The 25,232-nt window shown below is 41.6% G+C and overlaps 1 protein-coding gene across 4 annotated transcripts in view; it reads right to left on the reverse strand.

The window, feature by feature from the left end:
* Window positions 1-11,203: 11,203 nt before the first annotated feature.
* Scimp (SLP adaptor and CSK interacting membrane protein) overlaps window positions 11,204-25,232 on the reverse strand; it is a 30,734-nt gene continuing 16,705 nt past the window's right edge. For 2 of the 4 annotated variants that reach the window (XM_046425027.2, XM_058572805.1), the window contains 4 exons: window positions 24,554-24,677; window positions 22,563-22,629; window positions 20,332-20,405; window positions 15,608-17,939 (listed from right to left, as the gene is read on the reverse strand). In XM_046425027.2, the coding sequence (XP_046280983.1) occupies window positions 17,764-17,939; window positions 20,332-20,405; window positions 22,563-22,629; window positions 24,554-24,665 (429 nt within the window). In that variant the 5' untranslated portion in view covers window positions 24,666-24,677 and the 3' untranslated portion in view covers window positions 15,608-17,763. Of the gene's footprint in view, window positions 13,094-15,607; window positions 17,940-20,331; window positions 20,406-22,562; window positions 22,630-24,553; window positions 24,678-25,232 lie in introns of those variants that run through there. The other 2 variants (XR_009225006.1, XR_006847378.2) reach the window with 2 other exon arrangements.

Raw genomic sequence — 25,232 nt, forward strand, 5'->3', positions numbered from 1 at the left:
CACCAATGTTATGCTTTAGGGGAGCTGCAGGTTCCCACGGTCAGGGGGTGGTGGGAGGAGAAGAGGTATTAAAACAAGGCCTGTGGACCGTAGGTTAACTGGTCTTGCGTCGTGTTCTAAGTATTTGGATTTTGTCCTTGTAGGCATAAGGGTCCACTGAAGGATTTTAAGGAGGACCATGACCTAATCAGGTTTGTGTTTTAGAAAGTTCCCTCCTGGTGGGGCATGGTGGAGTTTGCCTGTAACCCCAGCAACTCAGGAGGCTGAGGCAGGAGATGAAAAGTTTAAGGCCAGCCTTTGCAACTTAGTGAGACCCTGGTTCAAAATAAAAAGTGTGGAGTATGTAGCTTAGTGTTAGAGTGTGACTGTAACAGTACCCCCCCAAAAAAAAAAGAAAGAAAAGAAAAGAAGAAAAGAAAATCTTTCAGCAAGTGGCAGATGGATTGAGTTAGGAGTAAAGAGGCTTTTTTTTTTTCATTAAGTCAGATGAAAGATGTCAAGATCAAGATTAGGCAGTAATGGTGGGGATGGTACTAAAGGGCAGAATTGAAAGCATTTAAAGAATATTGTGTCATGTAACCAAAAAGTCTAGAGGTTATGCCTACGCTTATAAGGATTTGTATTCTCTCCTTAGCTTAGTGGTTTCTGTGAGAGGTTCTGACTTGAGAATTATATCATGTCAACTTCAAATCTAGTTTGAGAAAACCCCTGCCCTGGCTGTCTGTGCCTCTGGAGATGACCCATGTTCTCCCTTGAGTGTGTATTTCTTGGTTTACCCTAAACTGTTTCTCTCGAGGTTACCTCCATTTTCCCTTGGATATGTACTACTTTCCTAAATAAACCTCTTTCTATGTCTTTGAAAAAATGTAATTGGATTAATAAAAATATAATTTATTCTTGTAAAAACAAAAACAAAATCCAAAAAAATGGGCCTTGTTCCCAAAGCTTCAACTGACCAATCACTGTGGCCAGGGGGATTTCTGATTGACCAGTCTGAGTTACATGCTCTACTTCTGAGCAGGAAGTGAGGCTTTACACAAATTGCAAACTGAGCAAACAGAAAGCAGATTCCATAGGAAAATCTGGAGCTTTTTCTGGAGAGAGTGGAATACGTACTATGGAGGTGAAGCGCAATCATCTATCATGGGAGCAAAGTTGGTCAGCAAAGATGACCCTCCAGGACTCTTCTCTGACTACTGCCTTGGAAGCTGTGGAGAGTAGTCCACAGAGCAAGGTCATCTCTTAGTCAAGAAGGAGTCTTATCCTCTTTCCCTCAATTTCCATAGATGAGTCCTTTTCTTTCTCCATGAGGAGCAGGGAGGGACTAACTTGTTGAAGTTGCAACTAAGACATTCACTGAGAATATGGATGAAGTTATTTTGCCTTGAAAGGAAGAATAAGCTCAAACCCTTCTCATTATCCGAAGTGCAGCTGCTCCTCCATTTTCTTTTCTCAGTAAGTGGCTGAGCAGATAAGAGGAGCTGATCTTCCCAGATTTGCCTGTATATAGAGTGATAACAAGGAGGCTCCCTTTTAATCTTGGGCCTAAAAGTGTAGGTTTATTTTAAATCATTAATTTTTTAATTTAATTTTTTCTAAGTAATATGAACTAAATATGCATTATCAGTATATGAAAACAATGTGTGATGCTTCAGCATCTGTACACAAGGGGTACTGGCAAAATCAGGATATTTGGTATTTCCAAATCTAGAACCATTTTATCTTTGGATGTATTTCAGGATAAATTGCAGGCATCAACTTGTGTTCATATCATTAACTAGAGTTCAATATTTGTTTACACATTTTTTTGAGGTCCAATGTACATAGGTTGAAACCTAAAAATCTTCAATGTGCATCCACTGAGTTTTGACAAATGTCTCCACTGGTGTAACCACACCTGCAAGACTTACTAAGACTAATCATGAAAACCAATGGCACCTGCTTGAGATATTATCTAAGAGTGAAGGAAAGAACTAGTCCATGGGATTGTGCTTCAGGGAAGAGCAATAGGAAAGGAGGGAGAAGAAAGCTCTTGTCTGTTTACATCCCACCAGTCCTGCCTGTTCAATGTCATGGTTACAGTAGAGCCCCTAGAACACTGCTTGACACAGAGGAATATTCAGTTAGTGTCGGCTGCTATTAGTTTTGCTATTATTGTTACTAAACATACCTGACTAACAATTCTTTGTTTTTATTAGTCTGAACCCTGTAAGAGAAGAAAGGTGAATGGTAGAATCTAGACACCACACCTAAACCTGATCTAACTGCTGTGAAACTGTAACTGAAATTGGCTTCAGAGGTGTTTATTTTCCTGGTGAGCATTTCAGCCTTGAGGGAGGGGTAGGGTAGTCTGCCAGTCAGCCTGGAGCCAAATGTTACATCTCTTATATTGATGCTTCTTCCTGCAGAAACATCTTTGCCCTATGGTAAAGATGCACTGCTGCAGCTGTTAAGAGAACATCTCATTATGAGAGGGAGAGAACATCAGTCATGCAAGCAGCAAGTTAAAAAGCCCTGGGAATTTGCCATTTTGATGGCTCCTCAACAGTTTTACCCTTTGTGTTGTTTAGAGGTGGAGAGTTATGGGGAGTCATCCTGCTTTAATGATGTACCTGGTTTCTGACGTTGGTAAGACTGAGTGAGTGAGTGAAAGGAGAGGGAAAGGCACATATCGTGCTCTCAACAGCTAACAAGCTATGGGTTAAGGTCCCTGGGGTGCATTTTGCCCTTTTCCAGGGGCACCATGACTATCATTCCCCCTGAGTTTTCTACTTAATTAATCTTAAAGGTTGCTGAAGGTTGAAAATCTGTTTTCCAGCATTGAGCTGGAAAGGGATGTAGTTCTTACCTATTGAAGGGTATAGCAATCTCTGGAAGCCTAGTGTAAGAGTTCCACGGGTGGAACACTAATATGTTGAGATTCCAAATAACATGGGCTGGGCTGAAATCCCCTCCTAACAGTTACATCATAGGCTGGAAAAGACAAACTTAACAAGGAATTCAAACAAGCACTGACCAAATGTCAGAAGACAATGGTGACTAAAGTCCCAGTATAGCCAGGAGCCAGGAAATATTGTGTAAAGATAACTTCATAATGGACCAAGTGGTATTTGCATTAGTGCCTTGATTATATCTATGCAAACAAGTGGCCTGCTCATCAGTAGCATGAATGTTTTCTTCTACCTTCCCTGAATTGCTAACTTAGGTACAACAGGTTTTATTAATGACTGTACAAACTTCCCCTTATTCAGAAAGGAGAGAGTCTAAGGCAAGTCACTTGTCTAGGACTACACTGGCCAGGGAGTCTTAGTGAAGACTATAACCTAAAGTGAGTGTTCCTAGTAGATGTTGCTAAGGCTTCCAGAATAGTTTCTGAGAGGATGCATGATAAACATGTTCACTGCATGGTGCGCCCAGTCTGATGGCAGCTCCTATATGAGCTAATACTAGTCCAATAGCCCTTATGGGCCTGGACTTTGTCATATTATGTATAGTTATTCCTATGCCTCTAGGGTTCTGAACTTCAAGGATACATTTTTAGGAGGGCATGGAAGGAAATTCCAAGCAGTGATGTGCCAAAATTATGTTGTGGAGTTTACAGAGAAACAGGTATCCTGAGGGAGCACATGCGTAATGGCCATCTTCCCTACTTAACCACATTTCTAATTGAGGGTACCAGGGTGGTGCATGGGTACAATCAGACCAGAAAGCTCCTGAGAGTATAGACTCATTCCAAGGATGCATGTCCCATTTGCTTCTAGGTTATTGGGGCAACAATGGATTAGATTATTAGAGCAAGGAACGTGATCGAACAAGGGGTAACCATAGAAGCATTTGTAGATCTTGTCCCTTGGTCATATGCCTGGATACATAAAGGGCGAATTAGCTTCTTCCTGGAGCAATGACAACAGAAGGAGGTTTTTTTTTTTTTTTTTTTTTTGTGATGGCTTTTGACAGTGTTATGATTCAATTTATAGAAGGCATTGTTTCAATTCTTCAACCTAAGGCCTGGATGTTTGCCAGAGAACAGAGTCTACAAAAGTTCACCAATAAAGGGACAGAAGGACATAACTCTTTACATAGCCACATAAGGGCACCAGATCCTAGAAAATAAAATTCAAATGTTCAATATATACATCTGCCATTTTCTTTTTTCTTTTTACTTTATATATGACAGCAGAATTCATTATAATTCTTATTACATATATAGAGCACAATTTTTCATATCTCTGGTTGAATACAAAGTATTTTCACACCAATTTGTGCCTTAATATATGTACTTTGGATAATAATGATCATCACATTCCACCATCATTAATAACCCCACGCCCCCTCCATTCCCCTCCAACCCCTTTGCCCTATCTAGAGTTCGTCTATTCCTCACATGCTCCCCCTCCCTACCCCACTATGAATCAGCCTAGAAGGAGTTGTCTTTTTGACACCAAGGAGGGTAATGACATTGGGAAATTGGTTAAATGTGAGTATAAAAGAAGGAGTTAGGTATACACATGAGAGAAATGTGTCAGGTGGAAAGTTAACTATAAGGGGATTCCTTTTTTCAGGGCCTCATTCCCTGAGTAGGGTTAGGGTTAACATTTTCTCTAAAAGGGGTGAACTTCAATTTAGTGCTTGGGTGTGACAAATCCAACAGCTAGTAAGGTTTCTCCCCTGGGTTATAATCTGGGAAATATTGACGCTATTATTTGTTTTCTAGCCTCTAAGAGCTATAGCCAATTAAGTATGAACAGAAATAAATCTTACATCCTGGGAGACTTAAGTAATGAAAGAGTAGGATACCTGAAAGGGTTGGAATAGTTATTACCAGTATTTTTCACAAGTTGTGCAACTTGCATCTTTTTATGAATTGATAGTTGAATCTTTTTTTTTTAAATTTTTTATTGTTGGTTGTTCAAAACATTACATAGTTCTTGATATATCATATTTCACACTTTGATTCAAGTGGGTTATGAACTCCCATTTTTACCCCGTATACAGATTGCAGAATCATATCAGTTACACATCCATTGATTTACATGTTGCCATACTAGTGTCTGTTGTATTCTGCTGCCTTTCCTATCCTCTACTATCCCCCCTCCCCTCCCCTCCCCTCCCCTCTTCTCTCTCTACCCCCTCTACTGTCATTCATTTCTCCCCCTTGTATTATTTTTCCCTTTCCCCTCACTTTCTCTTGTAGGTAATTTTGTATAACCCTGAGGGTCGATAGTTGAATCTTAACAATCTTTTTCTTAGAGACATATCTGAGGTCTTTTATTGGCTCACAGGTATATTCAGCTTGATCTTTCTGGTTTTCTTATATGAGCTCAGAAGAAGCAGGTTTCATTCTAGAGAGATGTGCCCAAGTGGAAATGCCTAGCACTTTGACTGTGGTGGGGGTTCATAGCAACATTTGGCAGAATCCCTTTCATTTAGATTGAAACTGATCCTTTGGGAGTCCTCCATTGTAGTAGTATCCTGTTTCCATACTCCTGTAGTACTTTTTGAACCTGACCTAGGTACTGATGTGGTCTATTAGGTTGTTGGTAATTTCATCCATGAGTTGTGAAGAAGGACCTCCCATATGTCATTTCAAAAGGGCTAAGCTGGAGTTTTCTTTGGGGGGGGGGGCTACTGAACTTGCAGGAGACTAATGGGCAAAAAAGGAAGAAGTCAGGGCTCTGAGATCTCTTGGAAAGAGTTTGCCAAAGTTCTCTTGTTTTTGAGTCTGGTTTACTTTTTTTACCTTTCCAGAGAACTATGATCTCCAGGAGAAGTGGAGGTAGTTTTTTTATGCCCAGGGAGATGTGGAATGATTTTTAGGATTATTAGCAGCACAGATATGGAAGGATTGGGTAACAGCTTTTGTTGTTTCAGGCAAGCCTTTTCCCATGAAGATTTGGGCAATACATTTAAATAAAGCATTCTATTCCGGCAGGGTGTATCATCAAGGTGTTTAATTATCCCCCACTGGTGAACTTTAGGATGGAATAGTTTATCCCCTTTTTTCACCATTCTAACAGGTCCCATGTGAGCTCCCTGTGATTCACCCATTCCTGTTCTTCCTTAACATACTGAGGAGCAGTGAGCAGTGTGGGTAAGGTATCGGGCTGCTTTGACTTGGGGTCCCTTGGTTGCTGCAGCCTTAGCAGTTTGGTTGGCCAGGTTTTCTCCCTGGATAATATAGGGGTCTCCCATTTGGTATCTTTTACTGCCACTTCTTCAGGGGAATGAACGGCCTCTAGCAGTTTTGTTGTCTCTGGTCCATGCTTTACTTAGATACTTAGAATCAGTATAGATATTAATCCTCGATGCTTCTCCTATCTGGAAAGCTCAATAGGACTATCAGCACTGCTTTTGGGGGTAAGATTAGGGGGTAGGGCTTGAGTTTCAATGGCTACATGTGAGCTCAGAACTGCATATCCCTTCTGGCTCCTTGCTGGATAGAAATTACTTCTATCTGAGCCAAGCACGATGATGCACACCTGTAATCTCAGCTACTCTGGAGGTTGAAGCAGGAGGATCATAAGTTTGAGCCTAGCCTGGGCAACTTAGCAAGACCCTATCTTTAAACAAAAATTAAAAAGTGCTGGGGATATTGTTCAGTGCTTGCCTAACATGTGCTAGGCCCTGGATTCAATCCCAGTACAACAAAAAACAAAGTCAAAAACAATCTACTTCCGGGGCTGGGGATGTGGCTCAAGCAGTAGCGCGCTTGCCTGGCATGCGTGCGGCCCGGGTTCAATCCTCAGCACCACATACAAAGATGTTGTGTCCACCGAGAACTAAAAAATAAATATTAATAAATTCTCTCTCTCTCAAAAAAAAAAAAAAATCTACTTCCATCTGTGAACCACTTAGCTTTGGCATTAGACATGGGCTTATCCTTAAGGTCAGTTCTACTGGCATGAATTTGGTTTATAACCTGTACATAGAGGCAGGGTGTAGCGATATGGCCAGGTTTAGAATTGACAGGACTTGATGATGACATCAGAAGGTTCCAGCAAGAGGATCTTATATTTAAGGATACGGGTTATCCACTGATATCCCGTGATTTCTAATACTCCCCTTACCTTGTGAGAGGTCAGGACATTAATTATGGTCTGAAGTTGAGTTTTCTAGACTCTTCTATCAGAAGGGCTTTGTCCACTACTGACTATAAATATCCTGGCCATCCTGATGCTACCGAATCTAGGCATTTAGAAAAATATGCCACTGGTTTCTGTGTCTCCCAGCTTCTGGTTGAGCACTCCCAGAACTATCCCTGTTTCTCTGTCACATAGAGGGGAAAATGCTTTGCTAAATTTGGGAGCCTTAGGGCAGGGGTGGTCCCTAGGTTCTTTAAGGGGAGGAAAACTTGATGGCAGTCTTTATTCCATATTAAGAGTTCATTATCTTTGCCCTTTAGGGCTTCATAGAAAGGATTAGCTATAAATTCATAGCCTGAGATCCAAATCCAGTAGAATCTGGTCATTCTCAAAAAGCCTATAACAGCTTTTTAGTTTGAGAAGGGAGACTAAAGAGCTCAGATCGTCTCTTTCTGGGAATGAACCAGAGTCTGTGCCCTGTGTATAAGGACATAGCCTAAGTAAGTAAACTTTTGTACTGCTAACAGCTTTTATTGTTTGAGACAAGCCTCTTCTCCTGTTCTCTAGCCAGAGCATTTCCAAACAAGTTCATGCTGTTTCTAAATCCCTGGAGCAGGACTGTCCATATGAACTGGGAAGCAAGGTGACTCTCAGGGTCTTCCTATTCAAAGGCAAAAAGATATTGTATGAAGCCCAGTACTACAGCCCAAGGGAGGAGTAAACTTTTGGACCTTTGGCTGGCCACCAACCCTGATCACTGTATATGTCTGAGTGGGTAATGACCTAAAGAAATGAGTCAGAACAGAATAAGCAGCCCCCATATCTATCAAAAATGAAACATTCTGACCAGCCACTTCCAGAATTGCCCAAGGCCCAAGGTGGAAATGGCAAGATGCTTTGTAGGAGCTGAAGGAAGCTTTGGGCCCCTACAGTTGTCCTGGGCCACCAGGATTTTAGATGACCCTGTGAACCAGTGGCAGTCCCCATTCCAGTGCCCCATTTGCTTGCAGAGAGAGCAGGTGGGTGTCAGTCTTTTCCCTAAAAGGTCATACCTTTTTTTTCTAATGCCCCTCTCGTCTGCATAGGTGGCATTGCCCCTGTCCAGGGTTTTGGCTAGGCAGTGGCTCCATAGCTGGGGCTTCCTTGACTCTGCCCTTGCACTATTGCCTCTTGGTGGGCATCTCTTAAGTGGCATAGGGGGCCCAGGGCAGCAGCTGACAATGGAGACTTCTGTTTACTTCTGCGGACCTTTTCTGCTTCTTCTGTCCCTGTTATTATAGACTCCAAAAGCTGTATCTATTGGTTGATTTTATAGGTGTTAGGGCCTTTTGGAGTTCCTACCAAATATCTGGGGCAGGTATATTATAAAATGCATGCCCAGGAGGGCCCACCCTTCTGGCAACTCAGTATCAGTGTTAGTTTTCTTTTTAAGAGGTTCAACCAGCCATCTGTGAAAGGGGGCAGGATTTTCACCCTTCTTTTGGGTGATCTCAAGGACTTTGTCATAATTGACAGGTTGGGCAAGCATTTTTTCATTTCCTCTTTAAAGCAAGCAATCATACAGTCCCTCTTTTGCGAAGCCTTGCTGTCTCAGGTTGAAACCCCCACTCCCCATAGATTTCACTACCCAGTGTATGTGCTGCTGTGGTGTCTATGTGCTATTGAACTGCTTCCATGATCCTTTATTTTTCCTCTGCTGGACAAGTAGGCAATAAAATATGCAAATCTCCCCAGGTTAAGTCAAAGGAGGTTATTTTTTAAAATTCCTTAATAATTTGCCAGGGTCCTTTGAGAATTGTCTGAAATTCTCTCTGCACATGAGCCAGATCTGTCACAGAGAAGGGGGCATGAACCCCTATGGTCTCCCTGACCTCCTGATGCTATGTCTAGCAACGGGCACAGTTTTCCCTTGTTTTTCTGACAAACTGTCCTGATCTGAGTAGTACTAATTGAACTTGTACTCCTCAGACTCTCTAGCTGGGAGGCATATAAACTGGGGCCATTCTGATGGGGGGGGGGGCGATTCCAAACTGGAGATAGGTGATGAGGTCCTGGAGGCCTCTCCCTTCTCAGTTTGGGAACTGAAAGAGGTCCTGAAGGGCTGTAGCCTTCCTCCTAGGTGATACTATTAGCAGGGGATCATTTAAGATTCAGCCCACATAACTTTGGGAGGACTAGCAGGGGTCCAGGGGAGTATCATCTGTGGTACAGAAAGTTTTAGCAGTGACAAAAGCAACTGGAACTCACAGCTGCTTCTGCAGCTCAGGAACAAAGGTGTTAGGATGGCCCACTTAGCCATCTGCAAAGAATGCCAGTCTGGGTCTCAGGTCCTGCCTAGGAGTCTGTCTCAATCAATCCCCATTCTGGCCACTAAAATATGTCACTGGATTTCAGGTTCTTGTATCCAGCACTTTAAAAAATGAATGCTGGACCTGGAAAGAATTTAAACACAGACAGGCTTTATTAAAGGGTTTCTGCTTAAGTCAGAAGGGAGACATACAGTGTCAGGCTAGCTCTTCAAACCAAATGGCTAGTTTTTATTCCAGTGTAAAGGCTGCTTTCAGGGTAGGCTAGAGTTTAGGAATGTTAATTGGGTTGAGATGTATTTCAAAGATGTGTTTCTTTTCCTGATGAGCAATTCAGCCTTGGGAGAGGGGTAATCAGCTGGTCAGCTTGGCGCTGTTATGGGAGTCAAGCCTGACTTGCATAGTCCCACTATGCCAGGTCTGCCCACTCAGCCCAAAAACCATCAGAAAAGGTCATGGTGAGAGGAAACTTTAATCAGTATGTCCATATTGGGAAGGCCAAATGAAATCCGACATCTCACTTTGGGTTGTTAACAGGAGCTTTAGATTTAACTAGAGGAAGAATTGGGGTGGGATATGAGGGAGGTATGCATAGGTGAGCTGTCTTGGATATACTGTGATTGAGCATTCTTTTGGTCCTGATTCTGTGAGTTGACTTTGGAGAAGTCTTTATTGCTTGATTGGGCTTCTCAGGATACAGGGTGTTTACCTATTAAACATATGATCCTGGAAGGGGATAATCCAGTTTCTGTGAGATGATTGCTCCTGCTTAGGGAGCTGTTCCTGGAAGGTGTAGGATTAAGACTGGAGACTTCTAGATGCCACTCCAGGGATCTGAAACAAGATACTGCAAATCTCTGCAAATCTGACCTCAGTCTTGGAGGGGGACAAGACAAGTTAGGTAAATTTTGGGCTAATAAGCCTTTTATTACTAATATTTAGATGAACACTCCTAAAATGATTAATATGCTTTTATGCAGAGCTGAGCAGGACACACATTTAATTTAATAAAGAAGATAGATACCAAATGAAGCCAGAGATGTGAAGCTTTACCCTGCTGTCAGTTATCCATAGAGTATCTGCAAGCCTAGGTCAAGAGCCAAGGCTTTAGCAAAAGCAGTCTTTTTAAGTCCTATTATATCACATCTCTTCTATGACATAACATCCTGCTGAAACATCTTTGCTCTGTGGTAGGGATACACTGCTGCAGCTGTTAAGAGAACATATCATTATGAAGAGGGAGAGAACATAAATCATGCAAGTAATAAGTTAAAGGCCCTGGGAATTTGCCATTTTGATGGCTCCCCAACAATTTTACCCCTTGTGTTATTTAGAGGTGGAGAGTTATGGTGAGGGCATCCTGCTTAATAATAGACCTGGTTTCTGAGGTCCAGGGACTGAGTGAATGAGTGAAAGGATGGAGAAAGGCACATATCAAGCTATGGGTTAAGGTGAGAAAGTGGGGAAAAGCACGTGCCATGCTTTTAATAGCTAAAAAGCTATAAATTAAAGTCCCTCAAGTGCATTTTCCCCTTTCTGCCCCTGACTGGCTCATTTGGAGGAAGAAATCTAAGCAAAATGTTGAAGGTGTGGCTTGGCTTCTCTTACTGCTTGTAGTAAAATGTGAAAAGAGAGAGATGAATTAAAATTAGGATTTATTATCAGAAGGGAACCAGAAGTTTAAAGATTTGGAACTGGGTGTAGTAGCACATGCCTATAATCCCCAGTGACTTCAGAGGTGGAGGCAGGGGGACTGGAAGTTCAATTAGTGAGATCCTGTCTCAAAAAAAAAAAAAAAAAAAAAAAGCTGTGGACATAGCAGCTCAGGAGTAAAATGCCCCGAAGTTCAATCCCTGTACTGCAAAATAAATAAAAATAAATTTTAAAATTGGAAAATTCTCAGCCTGACTGTATTATAAAGAATAAAAATACGTGTTCAAGAGAATGGCCAAGTGAACGTTTGATAAGGAGATTAATAGGGACAAATGGAACTCATCAAGAGGAGGGAAGAATAACCCTGAAGGCATTTTGGAGATCTTTGGGGTTCCCCTGCCCTTCACAGGCCAGAGTGCCAGAATGGTTTCAAGGCACTACCTCCTACAGCCTCCTGGGCCACCCCAGCTGTGGTTCCAGTGGGCCCAGGAGTAACTTAGGTCACCCCTCTGGAAGGTATAGATGGTACAGTGTGGTGACATCTGCACAGTGCTATCTCCACAGGTGCAGAAAGTGAGCAAGCTTTTAGGGTGTGGCTACTTCCATTTCAGTTTTAAGGAATAGCCTTAAGATCCAGGCAGAGAATGCCCCAGGCTGAGACACTACAGGAGCCCTTAGTATAGCAGTGCTCAGCAGCGACAGGGCCACCCCCAAGGTCCCAGAATGATAGAGCCACCAAAGAGCAATTCCAGCCTGAGAGAACTGCAGGCCCGACTTCAACCTATGAAAACTACGGAGGGAAATGCACCCAACACAGCCAGAGAGGCCAGGCTTCTGAGAGCCGTGGGGGCCCAATCCTTACTCAGTCATGTCTGGAAGGTGTGACATAGTCAAAGGTTATTCTTGAGCCTTAAGATTTCAAGTTTTTGTCCTGTTGAATTTTTGATTATGTGGGATCTATTATCCTTCCTTCCTTCCTTCTTTCCTATTTCTCCATTTTGGAATGAAAATATCTATTGTACACCTGTCTTGCTGTTGTATTTTAGAAGCATATAACTTAATTGATTTCATAGGCTCATAGTTGGAAAGCAGTAGGCTCAGGATGAATCTGTACCTTTAATTTTACCCATATCTAGAATGAGTAGAAATTAAGTTTGACCAGCAGTCAAACCAGAGAATCTGTCTGTATCTCAGCTGGCTGGATTCAGTTGTCCACCCTCATAAGAAATAAGTGAGTGATATAAAAAGGAAAAATGAATGTTTAATAGAGTTTGGACAAAACTGGAGAGAAGCAGCTAATTTGTCTCTGCTGGTCCTATAGAAGCAGTTACAATATATTTAAAGTAAAAACCAAGGAATATACATATGTAGATTTAGGTAGGCTGTGCTAGCCAGAGAATATATCACAATTCCTGTTTAGGCCATGTGGTAGCTTCTCGGTTTCCATTCTCAGCATAAGGAAGTTCAGAGAGAAAAATAACTTGCCAGGAATCTGGGGACAAAAACTAACTCGGGGCTTTTATTTTTAAAGGAGTTCTGTCACATGTTGATACATAGAAGATACTTAGACTAAGAATTTAAAGTTGAAGTTGGAATGAGTTAAGACTTCGGGGCTAGATTAGGTAGAGGGGAATGAAGGGTGAAGAGGGAAGGGGACGGGGTATGGGAGTAGGAAGGATAGTAGAATGAATCAGACATTATTACCTTGTGCACATATAGAACTCTACAACCAGTGGGATTTAACATCATGTGTAGCCACAAGAATGAGATTTGGAGCTGAGGAGGTTATAGGAGGCAGCACCTTGAAATCATTCATCAAGGCCCTGGCACCCTAGCCCGTGAAGGGCAGAAGAACCTCAAAGATTTCCAAAATGCCTTCAGGGTTACTCTTCCATCCTCTTGATGAGTTCCATCTGTCCCTATTAATCTCCTTATCAAATGTTCACTTGGGGGCTGGGGATGTGGCTCAAGCGGTAGCGCGCTCACCTGGCATGTGTGCGGCTTGGGTTCGATCCTCAGCACCACATACAAAGATGTTGTGTCCACCGAAAACTAAAAAAATAAATAAATAAATATTAAAATTCTCTCTCTCTCCTCTCTCTCTCTCTCTCTCTCTCTCTCTCTCTCTCTCTCTCTCTCTCCCCCCTCCCTCCCTCTCTCTTTAAAAAAAAATGTTCACTTGGCCATTCTCTTGAACATGTATTTTTATTCTTTATAATGCAGTCAGGAAATTATACTACATTATATATGATGTATCAAAGTGCCTTTTACTGTCATGTATAGCTAATTAAAACAAATTTAAAAAATTAAAAAAGAAAGAAAGAAAAAATCAAATGAGTATATTTTGTATGTGAGCAGTACATGAATGGGGGGGCAGAGGCAAAAAAATATGCTTATGTTGAATTTACCCAAAATTCACATAATTGAAATCTGATCCCCAAGGTATTGGTATTAATTAAGAGGTAGGGTCTTTAGAAGGTGATTAGATGGTGAAGGCAGAGTCCTTGTGAATGGGATTAATGCCCCTATAAAAGAGAACCCAGAAAGCGATCTGTCTCTTCTACAATGTGGGATACAGCAAGATGGCACCATCTTTGAAGATGAGAACCAGTCCTAACTAGACACCAAATCTATTGGTGCCTGATCTTGGACTCTCCGGCCTCCAGAACTATGGACAATAAGTTTCTGTTGCCCAGTCTAAGGTATTTTGTTAAAGCAGATAAAATGGACAAAGACACAGTCATGTGACCAATCTAAGCCCATGAGACATTAGGGAACATTGCTGGGTGCTTCTGGGAAAGGGTTGTTTGTTGTTTTTTTTTAAATTTTTTTAATTGTCAATGGACCTTTATTTTATTTATATGAGGTGCTGAGAATTGAACACAGTGCCTTACACAAGCTGGACAAATGCTCTACCATAACCCCAGCCCTGGGAAAAGTTTTTGTTCTAAATAAAAAGATGTACATGGGAGGAAATACATCTTTCTTTCCTAATTTTGGATGTTAGCATGTAAGAATGACATGCTCAGAGCAATGGTAGCTATTTTGCCACATGAATTGGGGAGGGGGGTGAAAGACAGAAAAATATGCTTATGTTTCTTCCCCCAAAATTCACATAATTGAAATCTGGATAAAGTTAAAGGAGAAAGTTACGAGAGTCAAAGTCAGCCCATATGCTTAAGTCATGGTACCGCTGAATTCTGGAGTGCTCTTCTCTAGACTTCTTGTTTGTAAGAATTTATTTTTAGTTGGATAGTTTCTTGTGGCCTCAAGCATCATAACCCATACATAGGATTTATAAAATTTGTTACTGGTAATACCAATGCATTTCCTGAAAACAGGTTTTTTTTTTTTTTTTTTTTGGTTTGTTTGTTTCTTAGAGATAGACTGCAATTATTATAAAGAAAACTGGGGCTGCTGTTGTGGCTTAGTCGTAGAAGGCTTGCCTAGGCATATATGAGGCACTGGGTTCTATCCTCAGCATGATGCTGACCATGATTTTTCTTGGGAGGACCTACTTTTCCTGTAGCACCCTCAGCACACCTGTTGCAAAATGACACCTCTAGGTGTAAATGAGAAGATAGCTTCTGTCTTTGGTTGATTGTTCTAAGGCTACCTGTGAGCACAGGAGAAAACCTAGGTAAGAACTTGATTCTCTATAGTCATAAAAATAAGCAAATAAAAGTGTAAAAAATACACTAACATTTAAAAAAAAATAGAAAACTATACTCCCCTGATATAGGGCATGAGTTTTCAAAACCATTTAGGTGATAGAATAGCAGTTATTTCAAAATGATGATTTTCACTATTTATAGGTATTCATCAGCATCATAGTTATCTTCAGGCCCAGTGTAACTCAGGATGGAAATTATCTTCTTTCTTTTCTCTCTTTCTTTCTGTTTCTCTCTCCTTTTCTCTCCCCACCCCATTTTCACTACTGGAAATTGAACCCAGAGGCCCTCTACCACTAAATTATACCACTCTAGCATTTTTTATTTTATTTTGAGACAAAGTCTCGCTAAATTGACAAGGCTGGCCTTGAACTTGCCATCCTCCTAGCTCAGTCTCCATGAGTTGCTGGGATTACAAGTGTGGGCCACCTTGCCTGGCTGTATCTTCTTATTTTTAAGTGCTATTAAATCAACAGTGCTATTAAATCCCAAGTCACTGACTTGGGATTTCCAAAGGGGCTGGGATACATGCAAAGGTCCTGTGAAATCTTGATATATTTAGTCTGTCATCCAAACTGATAACAATTTCCTTGGAAGAAAACATGGCTTTATTACATGTGCTTGGTTTAAAGTCTCAATCAATTTACAAATGTCCAGGAAAACTTAATTTTTCTTGTTATTGTTGTGTAGACTTTCCATTAATATTCAACATTTGATAAATGTTTACTGAGTGCCGACCAACATAGGGATGAGGCAGACAAGTTCCCCCCGAAAGGAGTCCCCAGATTAGGAAGGGGGGAAGAAAGTCACCAGACAATTATAATGCAAAGGGAGAAGCTTTTCCATAGAGCTAAATATAGGGAGAAATGAGAACTCAGAGGTGTTTGCGCATTCACTCAATTCAATTGTCATCCGATTTATTTATTGAGCATCCATAGTGTGCTAGGAACCAGGAAAACAATGGAGGAAAAAAGACACAAACCCTATCCTCATGTTATTTTCAGCCAAATGGAAGAGAAAGACAAATGAACAGATCATTATGTGTACTAATGCTACAAGAGGAAAGCATCTAAGAGAGCACCTGACCCAAATTTGGGGCGATAAGAAAAGGATACTTCAGATGAGATAGGTAGGATTGGAAAGTGGGGAAGGAGATTCCATACAGCAGGAACAGTGCTGTGCACAGGCACAAGGACAAGAGAAGCCATGGCAAAGGTGAGAACAAAAAATTGGAGAAAAGTGAAGATAGCAAGGAGGTGGGGGAAAAGGGGTTGGCAGGAAATAACCAGTAACCAGATCCTGATAAATCCTGCAAGCCAGGTTAGGAGTTTTTTTTTTTTTTTTTTTTTCCCTGAGGTTAATGGGCAAAGAGGAGATTTAAGCAGGGGAATGAAGCAGTCAGATGTTCACTTTACAAAATCATTGGCTGTCATATAGCGAGTGATCTGGAGGAGGAGATGCCGGAGGCAGGACAACAGTAGGAAGCTGCTAAATTCTCTTGGCAAGCACTGGCCATGGCCTGACCTCAGAATGGTGATGGACACTGTGGGCTGAGGCACAATCAACAGAAGGTGTGGAAAATGATGTAAACAGAAGGTAGAGAGAGTAGAAGGATGCTAATTTTTGACACCAGCAACTAAGAAGATAATAAAGCACAAATAGTTTGGACTTGGGAGTAGGTGATCAGTTTCTTTTGGCATATGTTGAACTTGAGGGTTCTACAGGATAATCATATTGAGATGTCCTGGAAGCAACCCAGGAGAGAGAGAAAAGGAGGGTGGGAAGGCCGAGGGTGGAGAGAGAGAGAGAGAGAGAGAGAGAGCGCTCAGCCGGAATCTGCAATTTGGAAGTCATCATAATGGAGGACACGAAGCTCATGGACAACGGTGAGACCATTCATAAGTATTTAGAGGGAGATGAGAGCAGGAATGGGGAAAGAACCCTGAGGAAGACCAGCATGGAAGAGAAGGAGCAATTATGAAAGTTACAGGTAGGTCAGGCGTGGTTGCGCATTTCCATAATTCCAGATACTCAGGAGGCTGAGGCAGTAGGATTGCAAGGTCAAGGCCAGCCTGGGCAACTTGGCAAGACCCTATCTCAAAATAATAATAATAATAAATAATAATAAACAAAAAGGGCTGGGAATGTTGCTCAGTGATAGAGCATCCATGGGTTCAATCTCCAGTACCAGAAAAAAAAATAAGTAAATTATGGATGGGAGGGTTAAGTCCTCTGAACTCTTATCTTGAATATGCCATTGTTCAGTGATGCTGACCCATGATTTTTCTTGCTAGGACCTACTTTTCCTGTAGCACCCTCAGCACACCTGTTGCAAAATGACACCTCTAGGTGTAAATGAGAAGATAGCTTCTGTCTTTGGTTGATTGTTCTAAGGCTACCTGTGAGCACAGGAGAAAACTTAGGTAAGAACTTGATTCTCTATGGTCAGTGCCCTAAATCATATAAAGACATGGGGGCTTGGGGTGTGGTGTGTATAGATGGTGAGGTTGCTCAAGAATACAGTGCACTTTCTGCACTGTAAAATTTGTAAAGTGTGAAGCGGTGACTTCTGAACAAGGGTGCTTGGCTGTAACAACCACCCACAGCCTCTCAGTGCAGGGTGGGTGGGGCGGAAGGAATACCTGCATGCTTTGCGAGGGCCTACCTGGGGATTGGAGCCTGGGAAACTCTGTACATCAAATACCAAGACATAAAATCACTGAGAACTGCATAAATCAAGAGAACAAAAGGAGAATGTTGAGAAAAGAGACATTCGTCAGAGGTGTGAGCTTGGAGCCCAGTGGTGTACCCCATGAATACTTCCCCGACAGAAGCACAAAGGCTGACCTCTCTTGATTCTCAGGACCAAGCATCGTGTCTTTCCTCTGGCTACTATATCCAATCTCTGAGGCAGCTTCATCTAAGGTTCAGGAAGTGCTTTTCTTACAGAGCTTCATTAAATAACAACTGGCTTTCAGGACCCAGGGACCTATTCAAGTTCAACCATTCTTGATCATTTTAAAATAATCTGTGTGAACCCTCTTCCTCTTGTCAAAAAGAAGACATGGTTGTTTTAAAATGATGGCTTTCCGTATTTGCAGGTATTTCAACATCATCATAGTCATCTTCAGGCTCAATGTAGCCCAGGCTGGAAACAAGCTTCTTGTTTCTAACTTTATTCACCGATGAATACATAGGTGGTGACTGAGCTGGGATTTCCTGTAGGGCTAAAATACACAAAAAAGTCGTTACATGCAAAGCTATTGTGTATTGATGTATTTTTATTTAAGTGGCTCAGCATGGTTTCTATGGGTTTTGGTGATCTCACTTCCTGGTGGACCAGATTCCCCCATTTGTCAGAGGAAACTCAGATGTGACACAGGTCTCAGGATCACCCATGTGAGTGAATGACAAATATTGATCAGACATCCTGACTCTCACGTCTCTGACTAAGTCTGCACTGTTTGTGCACCGTGAGGCAAATGCTTAGGAAAGCAGAGCGGAGCTGACAGCCAGTTGAATCCACTGTGTCTACAGATTCTCATTCTCACTAGGAAGTGAAACAAACCATTATTTCCTTGATGGTGCTTCCCTTCCAGTGACTTACACTGTTTCCAAGGACTATCTGAATTGCTCATGTACAAACTTCTCTGCTAAGGAGGAAGAAAACAGTGGTGTTTTCAAAAGCTGGAATTAGTGTAGAATGGCTCCATAGCAACATTAAGAGGTGGTGAAGCTTTTAAGTAATGGGACCTAGGGAGAGATTGTTATTGGTCCCTTCTCTGGCTTCCTGCTTCCCCATGTGATCTCTTACTGTCACACGCCCTCCCACCATGATGCCATCTGCCAAGATGTGATATATAGCTAGGAACACCTTCCCCAGAGTTGGTGCCATGCTGTTTAGATTTTCAGCCTCCCAAACTGTGAGCTAAATAAACTTTTTTGTTTTGGGGGTAAGTTACCCCTTGCCTCGGGTATTTTGTAGGAGTAGTGAAAAATGGACTAATATAACGATGAAACAACTCAGCTCTACCTGTGATGCGGATAGGAATTGCCTCTATGGCAATCTCGTCTTTTCCTATTTCATTTCTTGTAGAACTCAGCAGTTAGAGATCTGAGTTCATGTTCAGATGCTAGTACTTATCTAGCTTTGTGACCACAGGTAAGTCACCTAAGTTCCCCATGCCTCAGTGTTCTCATCTGTCAAAGGGAAATGACAGATAGAGTTGTTATAAGGATTAAATGAGGTCATGGCTAGAAGTGGGGCTGCCACACAAAGCATGCTCAATAAATATTAGCTAATATTATTATTTGTCCATTCAGTTAAAACATTTTTTATTAAGTATCTCTTAAGCTCAGGACACTATTCCAGGTGGTGTATGAACAGTGGTAAACAAGACAAGAAAGGCTCCTATTTTCCTCAAGTTTATATTCTGGTGGGGGAAATAGATAATAAACTAACGATAACTCAAGACGATTTTGGATAACTGCTATAAGTTTCATAAAGGAAAAGTGGCAGAAGTACTTTGATAGGGTTGTCAGGTGACACCAGAAAAACCAGGAAAAGCCAGTTATGCAAAGAGCTGAAGGAGAACATTCCAGTCAGGGGACAAGGTGCGTTTATCTGATGGGAATAGTTGACAGTTGCTGGGCACAGTGGCACATTCCTGTAGTTCCAGCAACTCTGGAGGCTGGGAGGATCACAAGTTTGAGGTCAGCCTCAGCCACTTAGTAAAGCCTTAAGCAACTTAGTGAGAACTTGTCTCAAAACAAAAAATAAAAAAGACTAGGGATGTAATTCAGTGGTAAAGTGCCCCTGGGTTCAGTCTTCAATACCAAAAAAATAAAAACAATAAAAAAGAATAGTGATAATCTAAGTTCCTTTTTACTCATGTTCTAAGCTGGGATTTGAACATGAATTTATACATTCACATTAGAGTATCAGGAACATTGGTATTTATTCTGGCCCCGCCACTCTCTGCCCACACACACCTTTTTTGGCTAGGGATTGAGCTACATTCCCAGTCCTTTTTAGGGTCTCATTAAATTGTCCAGATTGGCCTCAAATTTGCCATTCTCTTGCCTCAGACTCTTGAGCTGCTGGGATTATAGGCATGTGCCACTAAATCTGGCATTTCTGACCTTGTTGAAACTTGTTTGTCATTTTTAAACAGGACGCTTCATCTGCCAGTCCTATTGTATGGACTACGTATTTGTGTTCCTCCAGAATTCATATGCTGAAGCCCTAACCCCACAGTGTGGCTCTATTTGGTCATAAGATATAAATCCAAAAGCATTTATATCTTTATAAGAAGACACACCAAAGAGCTGGCTCTCTTGCTTTCTTCCCCAGTTCAAATACCCTGAGGAAAGCCCATGTGAGAATATAGTAAGAAAGCAGCAGTCTGCAAACAGAGAAGAAATCCTTATCAGGAACCAATTCAGCCAGCACCCTGTTCTCAGACTTCCAGCATCCAGAACTGTGGGCAAATAATTTTTCTCTTGTTTAAGCCACTTAGCCTATGGTATTTTTGTTATGGCAGTTTGACATGATCAAGTCATCTAGATAAATTTTCTATCCTACCTTGAATGAAACTGTTACCAGCAAAATGTACTTACAAGAATCTCCTAGAAAATGCAAATCTCTGGGTGGCAGAGGGGGTAACTGATCTGGTGATTGATTAATAACATTCCTGGAAAGAGAGAAAGAGGAATCAGTACTTGGTTTGGATCATGCCTACGTATTTATAAGAAAGCATCAAGGAAAATGAATGGGTTGAACATTCAAATCTTAATCCCTACAAATTGGAAGCATTTTCTTTCCTTTCAAGGTCCTACATCCCATTTGCAACTACCACCGTAAAGAAACCATTTCCTCTGGCCCAGTGAATGGCTGAAATTGAGGGCAGAGAGTTAAAGCTTTATAACTTAGTGTGTAAAGTGCAATCTCCTGTGTTCACCTGAACTGAATTAGGAGAGGGTGGTATGCATCGGGTGTATTTTTATTTGCAAAACATATGTTCTCTTGAAGCTGAATGTACACACAACCCAAGACAGCAATTCTACCACCAAGTCTATAGCTTACCAAAATGTTTGCATATGTTCACCAAAAGACCTGTACTAGAATGTTCATGGCAGCGCTATTCATAACAGCCCTACTGAATGTCCCTCAGAGGCCCATGCATTAAAGTCTTTGTCCCCAGCTTGGTGCCATTGGGAGATAGTAGAAATGTTCTGGTCTCTTCCTCTTTCTTCCCTCCCTCCCTTCCCGCAATTCTCTTTCTTTCTTTCTTTTACCTGGCTATGAGGCAAGTGGTTTTGCTCTACCGTGTACTCTCCACCATAATGTGGTGGCCCAAAAGCATTGGGGCCAAACAGTCATGGATTAGGACCTTCAAAACTGTGAACCAAAATAAACCTTTTCTCTTTATAAGCTGATTGTCTCAAGTATTTGTTCTAGTAATGGAAAACTGATCAACATAAGGCCCAAACTGGATATGACCTATATTAACCTGGGTTCTCTAGAGAAAGAGACATATCAAATTAACCATCACACTACCCAAATGTCCCTCAGCAATAGAATGGATAAGTCAATCATGGTCTACTCCCACAATGGAATACTCTATTCCAGGTAGTAGGTACCTTTGGGTTTTCATGGCAGAGGGTGGTATAAGGCAAGTATCTGAGGTGCTGGTAATATTTTAGCTTGAACTGGGTGCTGATTACCTGGGTCTGCTCAGTTTGGGGAAATTCACTGAGTTGTGTACTTACTCTATGCATCTTTCTGTATTCATGTTATACTTTGGTAAGAAGTCTTAACTGCAGTACCAGTTTTATTCTTAATAAAAAGTGATATTTTGGTCATCTAGCTACCTTGTCTTACTTCTCAAGGGGATCAGAATGGGTTGGGTAGGGGTTTTATGGGCCGTGCACCCTGAGCACCAACAAAAGCCTTTTAGAAGAGCATAGATTTTGTTTTAAATAGTGCATATAAGGCAAAGAAAGAGCTCTTCTTGACTGGCTTCTGGGAGATCACAGCTTCCAGCTCTTGGAATGTCCTGACAGATAGTTTATGCTCATGACATGATACATGGTGAATGTTTTTGTTTGCCTGGGACCCTGGACCATGCTGTGTCAATTTGACTCCTGGAGGCTCTGGAGATTGAGTTGCTAACTAGGTCAGTCATGTGGGCAATCTATGCCTACTTAACTAGTCCCCAGTGAACCCCGAACAGCAAGGCTCAGGAGAGTGTCTCTGTTTGGAGATACTTCAAATGTGTCATTGCATATCATTGCTGGGAGAATTAAGGGGATCCTTAAGACCACTGGGGGAGGACAACTGGAGGTTTGTATGTAGTAGATGCCACTCCATGTGTCTTTTTTCTTTGCTGTATACTTTTGCTGGATTAAACTGTAATGTTGAGTGTCATCGCTTCTGGATCCCAGGAGTCCTTCTAGTGAATTATCAAGCCTAAGGGTGGCCTTGGGGGCCACTTACACAGATACCACTCATAGATCCCCAAACACATCACATACAACAAAAGTAAAACAAAGAAGCATCTAAAGAAGAGATGTAGAGCAGGTGGTAGGCCTAGAGCACACAGCCCAACGTGCAACATCTGTCAAAATAGACTCAAGAAGGGAAGCCTTGGAGAACAGGGTGCCAGATAGTGCCTTTTCCTTAAAGTGGGAGCATTGGCACACAACAATGTTTTGCTAACTCCACAGGAAAAGTGGATGTCTCAGTCATACCAGAACAGTGGTGGAGGGGAAAGGTTAGAAGTGAACAGGTGATTCTCAAAATTAAGAAGCAGGATTCCCGCCCCCCCCCCACACACACACACACTTACTCATACATCTTCTCTTCTTCATCTCCATGGATTTGTTTCATGGACTTGGAAATTTTCCATTTCTTGCCTAAGGTGGGGGAAAACCAAAATGATTTGGGATGAATTCGCTAAAGTTGTGATTCTAGAGTTTAGAAGTCCTCAGAGACCAAGTGGGTCCAGAACATTTGGAAGAAGAACTGTCAAGAGGGAATACAAATAGACTTAGGAATACAAAGGTACTAGGTGATAGAGCTAGAATTTGTTTATTTGACATGGGGTGATGATATATTGCCTAGGCTGTCCTTGAATTTCTGATCCTCTTGCCTCAGCCTCCCAAGCAGCTGGGATCACAGGCATGCACCACTGAACCCAGCTTGATAGAGCTTCAATTTGACCCCAGGCCATCTGACCACAGAGGCGGGAGCTAACCCAGTGAGGACAACAACCACATAGGCTGTGTTTCTTCATTGCCTGGTATTATGCCTGATACTTGGTTGGCACTCAGAAATGCAGGTCATATGAGCAACCAAAAGTAGTTGGGAAGAGATGAGAAAATGAATGGGAAAACTGGTTTGTAAATTGTGAAGTGTTAGACATATTAATTATAACTTACTTGTTAGTATAAGTAGTTTAAGATAAAAGAGAATAGGTAAGTTTTTTTAAAATCTATTTTTTAGTTGTAGATGGACACAATATCTTTATTTTGTTTATTCATTTATTTTATACAGTGCTTAGGATTGAATCCAGTGCCTCACATGTGCGAGGCAAGCACTGTACTGCTGAACCACAACCCCAGCCCAATAGGAAAGTTTTATTTAGGGTCATACTTTGGTCCATAACTGAAAATGAAACGTTTTAAGAAGGTAAATGGATAGAGGATTACAGGGGCCCAGAATGTACTTTTTTTTTTTCTAGTAATGAGGATCAAATCCAGGGCCTTACACATGCTAGGCAAATGCTCTACCTCTAAGCTATATCCCTATCCCAGGAGACAATTTTTGTATTAAAAAATTAATTATGTTAAGAGGTAGAGGAGAAAGAGCATTGAACTATAAGCCCAGCACATCTGAGTTCTAGTCCCAACTCTGCCACCAATTCCTATGGCACCTCTATTAAGGCTCTGTCTCCCTCTGAAATTTAATCTTCTTATTTCTAAAAAGAGATTGAGAAGAATAACAAAAAAATTTCACTTCTTATATAATCTCGACTTTTCAGCACTGGGTTGAACCAGAATTTGAGGTTGTGTCTAGATGCCCAGGAGGGTAGTGTCCTGTTTACTGAGGGATGTCTACCCAGGGTGCCCCAGGGGAAGGTGGCTGTACCTCTCAGTATGTTTACCATCCTCTATATACTACTGGTTTAGGTCATTTTTTTAAAGGGATAAACTCTCAAGAAAACACACCATACTTTGGAGAAGAAAGGCAAAGTTGAAAACTTAATTGTAGATAATCTAAAGTTAGTGTTAATCTTTAAGCAGTCGTGTGTGTGTGTGTGTGTGTGTGTGTGTGTGTGTGGTTGTCCAAATCCTTTGGTCAAGGAGGAGATAATACCAAATACCAGAAAGTTCAAGAGTATGGTCTTGTAGAAGGCAATCAGGGTTGCCAAACATGTTGGTCATGGGTCAAGTTTGTATTTCATTCCCAAACATAGTTTTTGATATTTTGTATATGTGTATTTTCTTTTAAGCTCCAGACACAAGATGCTGTAATCAATAGTCACATTTCAAAGACAAAGCTTTTGAGCATATTGTGCCTTGAAACAAATTCTGCTTCCATCCAAACCCTCCGGGCTGGAAGGGTCCCTGGAGATTAGTTAACCTCCCCCTTTCACTATGCATATGGGGAAATTGAGGCCTTGGGAACATAAGTTAGTGGCAGGAGTAGGACTCAAACCCAGAAAGCATGACCCTTAATTTAAAATTCAGCCCATAAGGCCCAGGACTCATCTTCCTGCCTGAAAGGAGCTCTAATGTCCTGACATCCATCCACCTGCCCAGATGAGATGACTGTTACCTTGTCTGAGCTGGCGCCGACAGATAAAGTATAGGATGAGCCCTAGGACCAAGGAGACGACAATGATGGCCACAGCCAAGATGATCCAGAAATAGTTGATCCACAAAGACATTGCAGTGGAATCCTAAGAAGAATGCAGATAGAGAATAACACATGAATGAAAGGCATCCTGGAGTGGTGGTGGGGGCTGTTGTCTTCCGTGCTGTGTAGAGAGGCAGGCATTTGCTTAGGAATAAAATAGCCAGTGGTTCACAGTCAAACCCTACAGATCAGCAAGTAGGCAAGTCATTTAACCTTCTGTGAGCCTCAGTGTCTCCGTCTGTAATATGGAAACTCACTCATGCATATTCAAACGGTGCCATTTCAGATGTATGGTTTTGAGAATATTAATTATGTGAAAAGGCATCTAGGCAGGGATAGAGAAACAGACACCACCTACTACTTTACAGGGCTTTGTGAGGATTATAGACAAGATATGAATCTGCTAGGTACTCTAGAAACAGTAGACATCATCAATTTTGTTTCTTATATTGCAGATATAAGAAAATGCAGCAGAAGGGGAAAAGTGCCATTTAAAGAAATTATTGACTATAGTTCTTTTTTGTATCATAAAGATAAGATAGAATTCATAACAGGGGAAAAAGAATTCTGAGGCTTTTTTTTTTTTTGAGGTGTGGAT

This window comes from Marmota monax, unplaced genomic scaffold (genome assembly GCF_021218885.2).
Source record: "Marmota monax isolate L192 unplaced genomic scaffold, Marmota_monax_Labrador192_F-V1.1 WCK01_AAM20220418_F8-fsc00218, whole genome shotgun sequence".
Classification (NCBI taxonomy): domain Eukaryota; kingdom Metazoa; phylum Chordata; class Mammalia; order Rodentia; family Sciuridae; genus Marmota; species Marmota monax.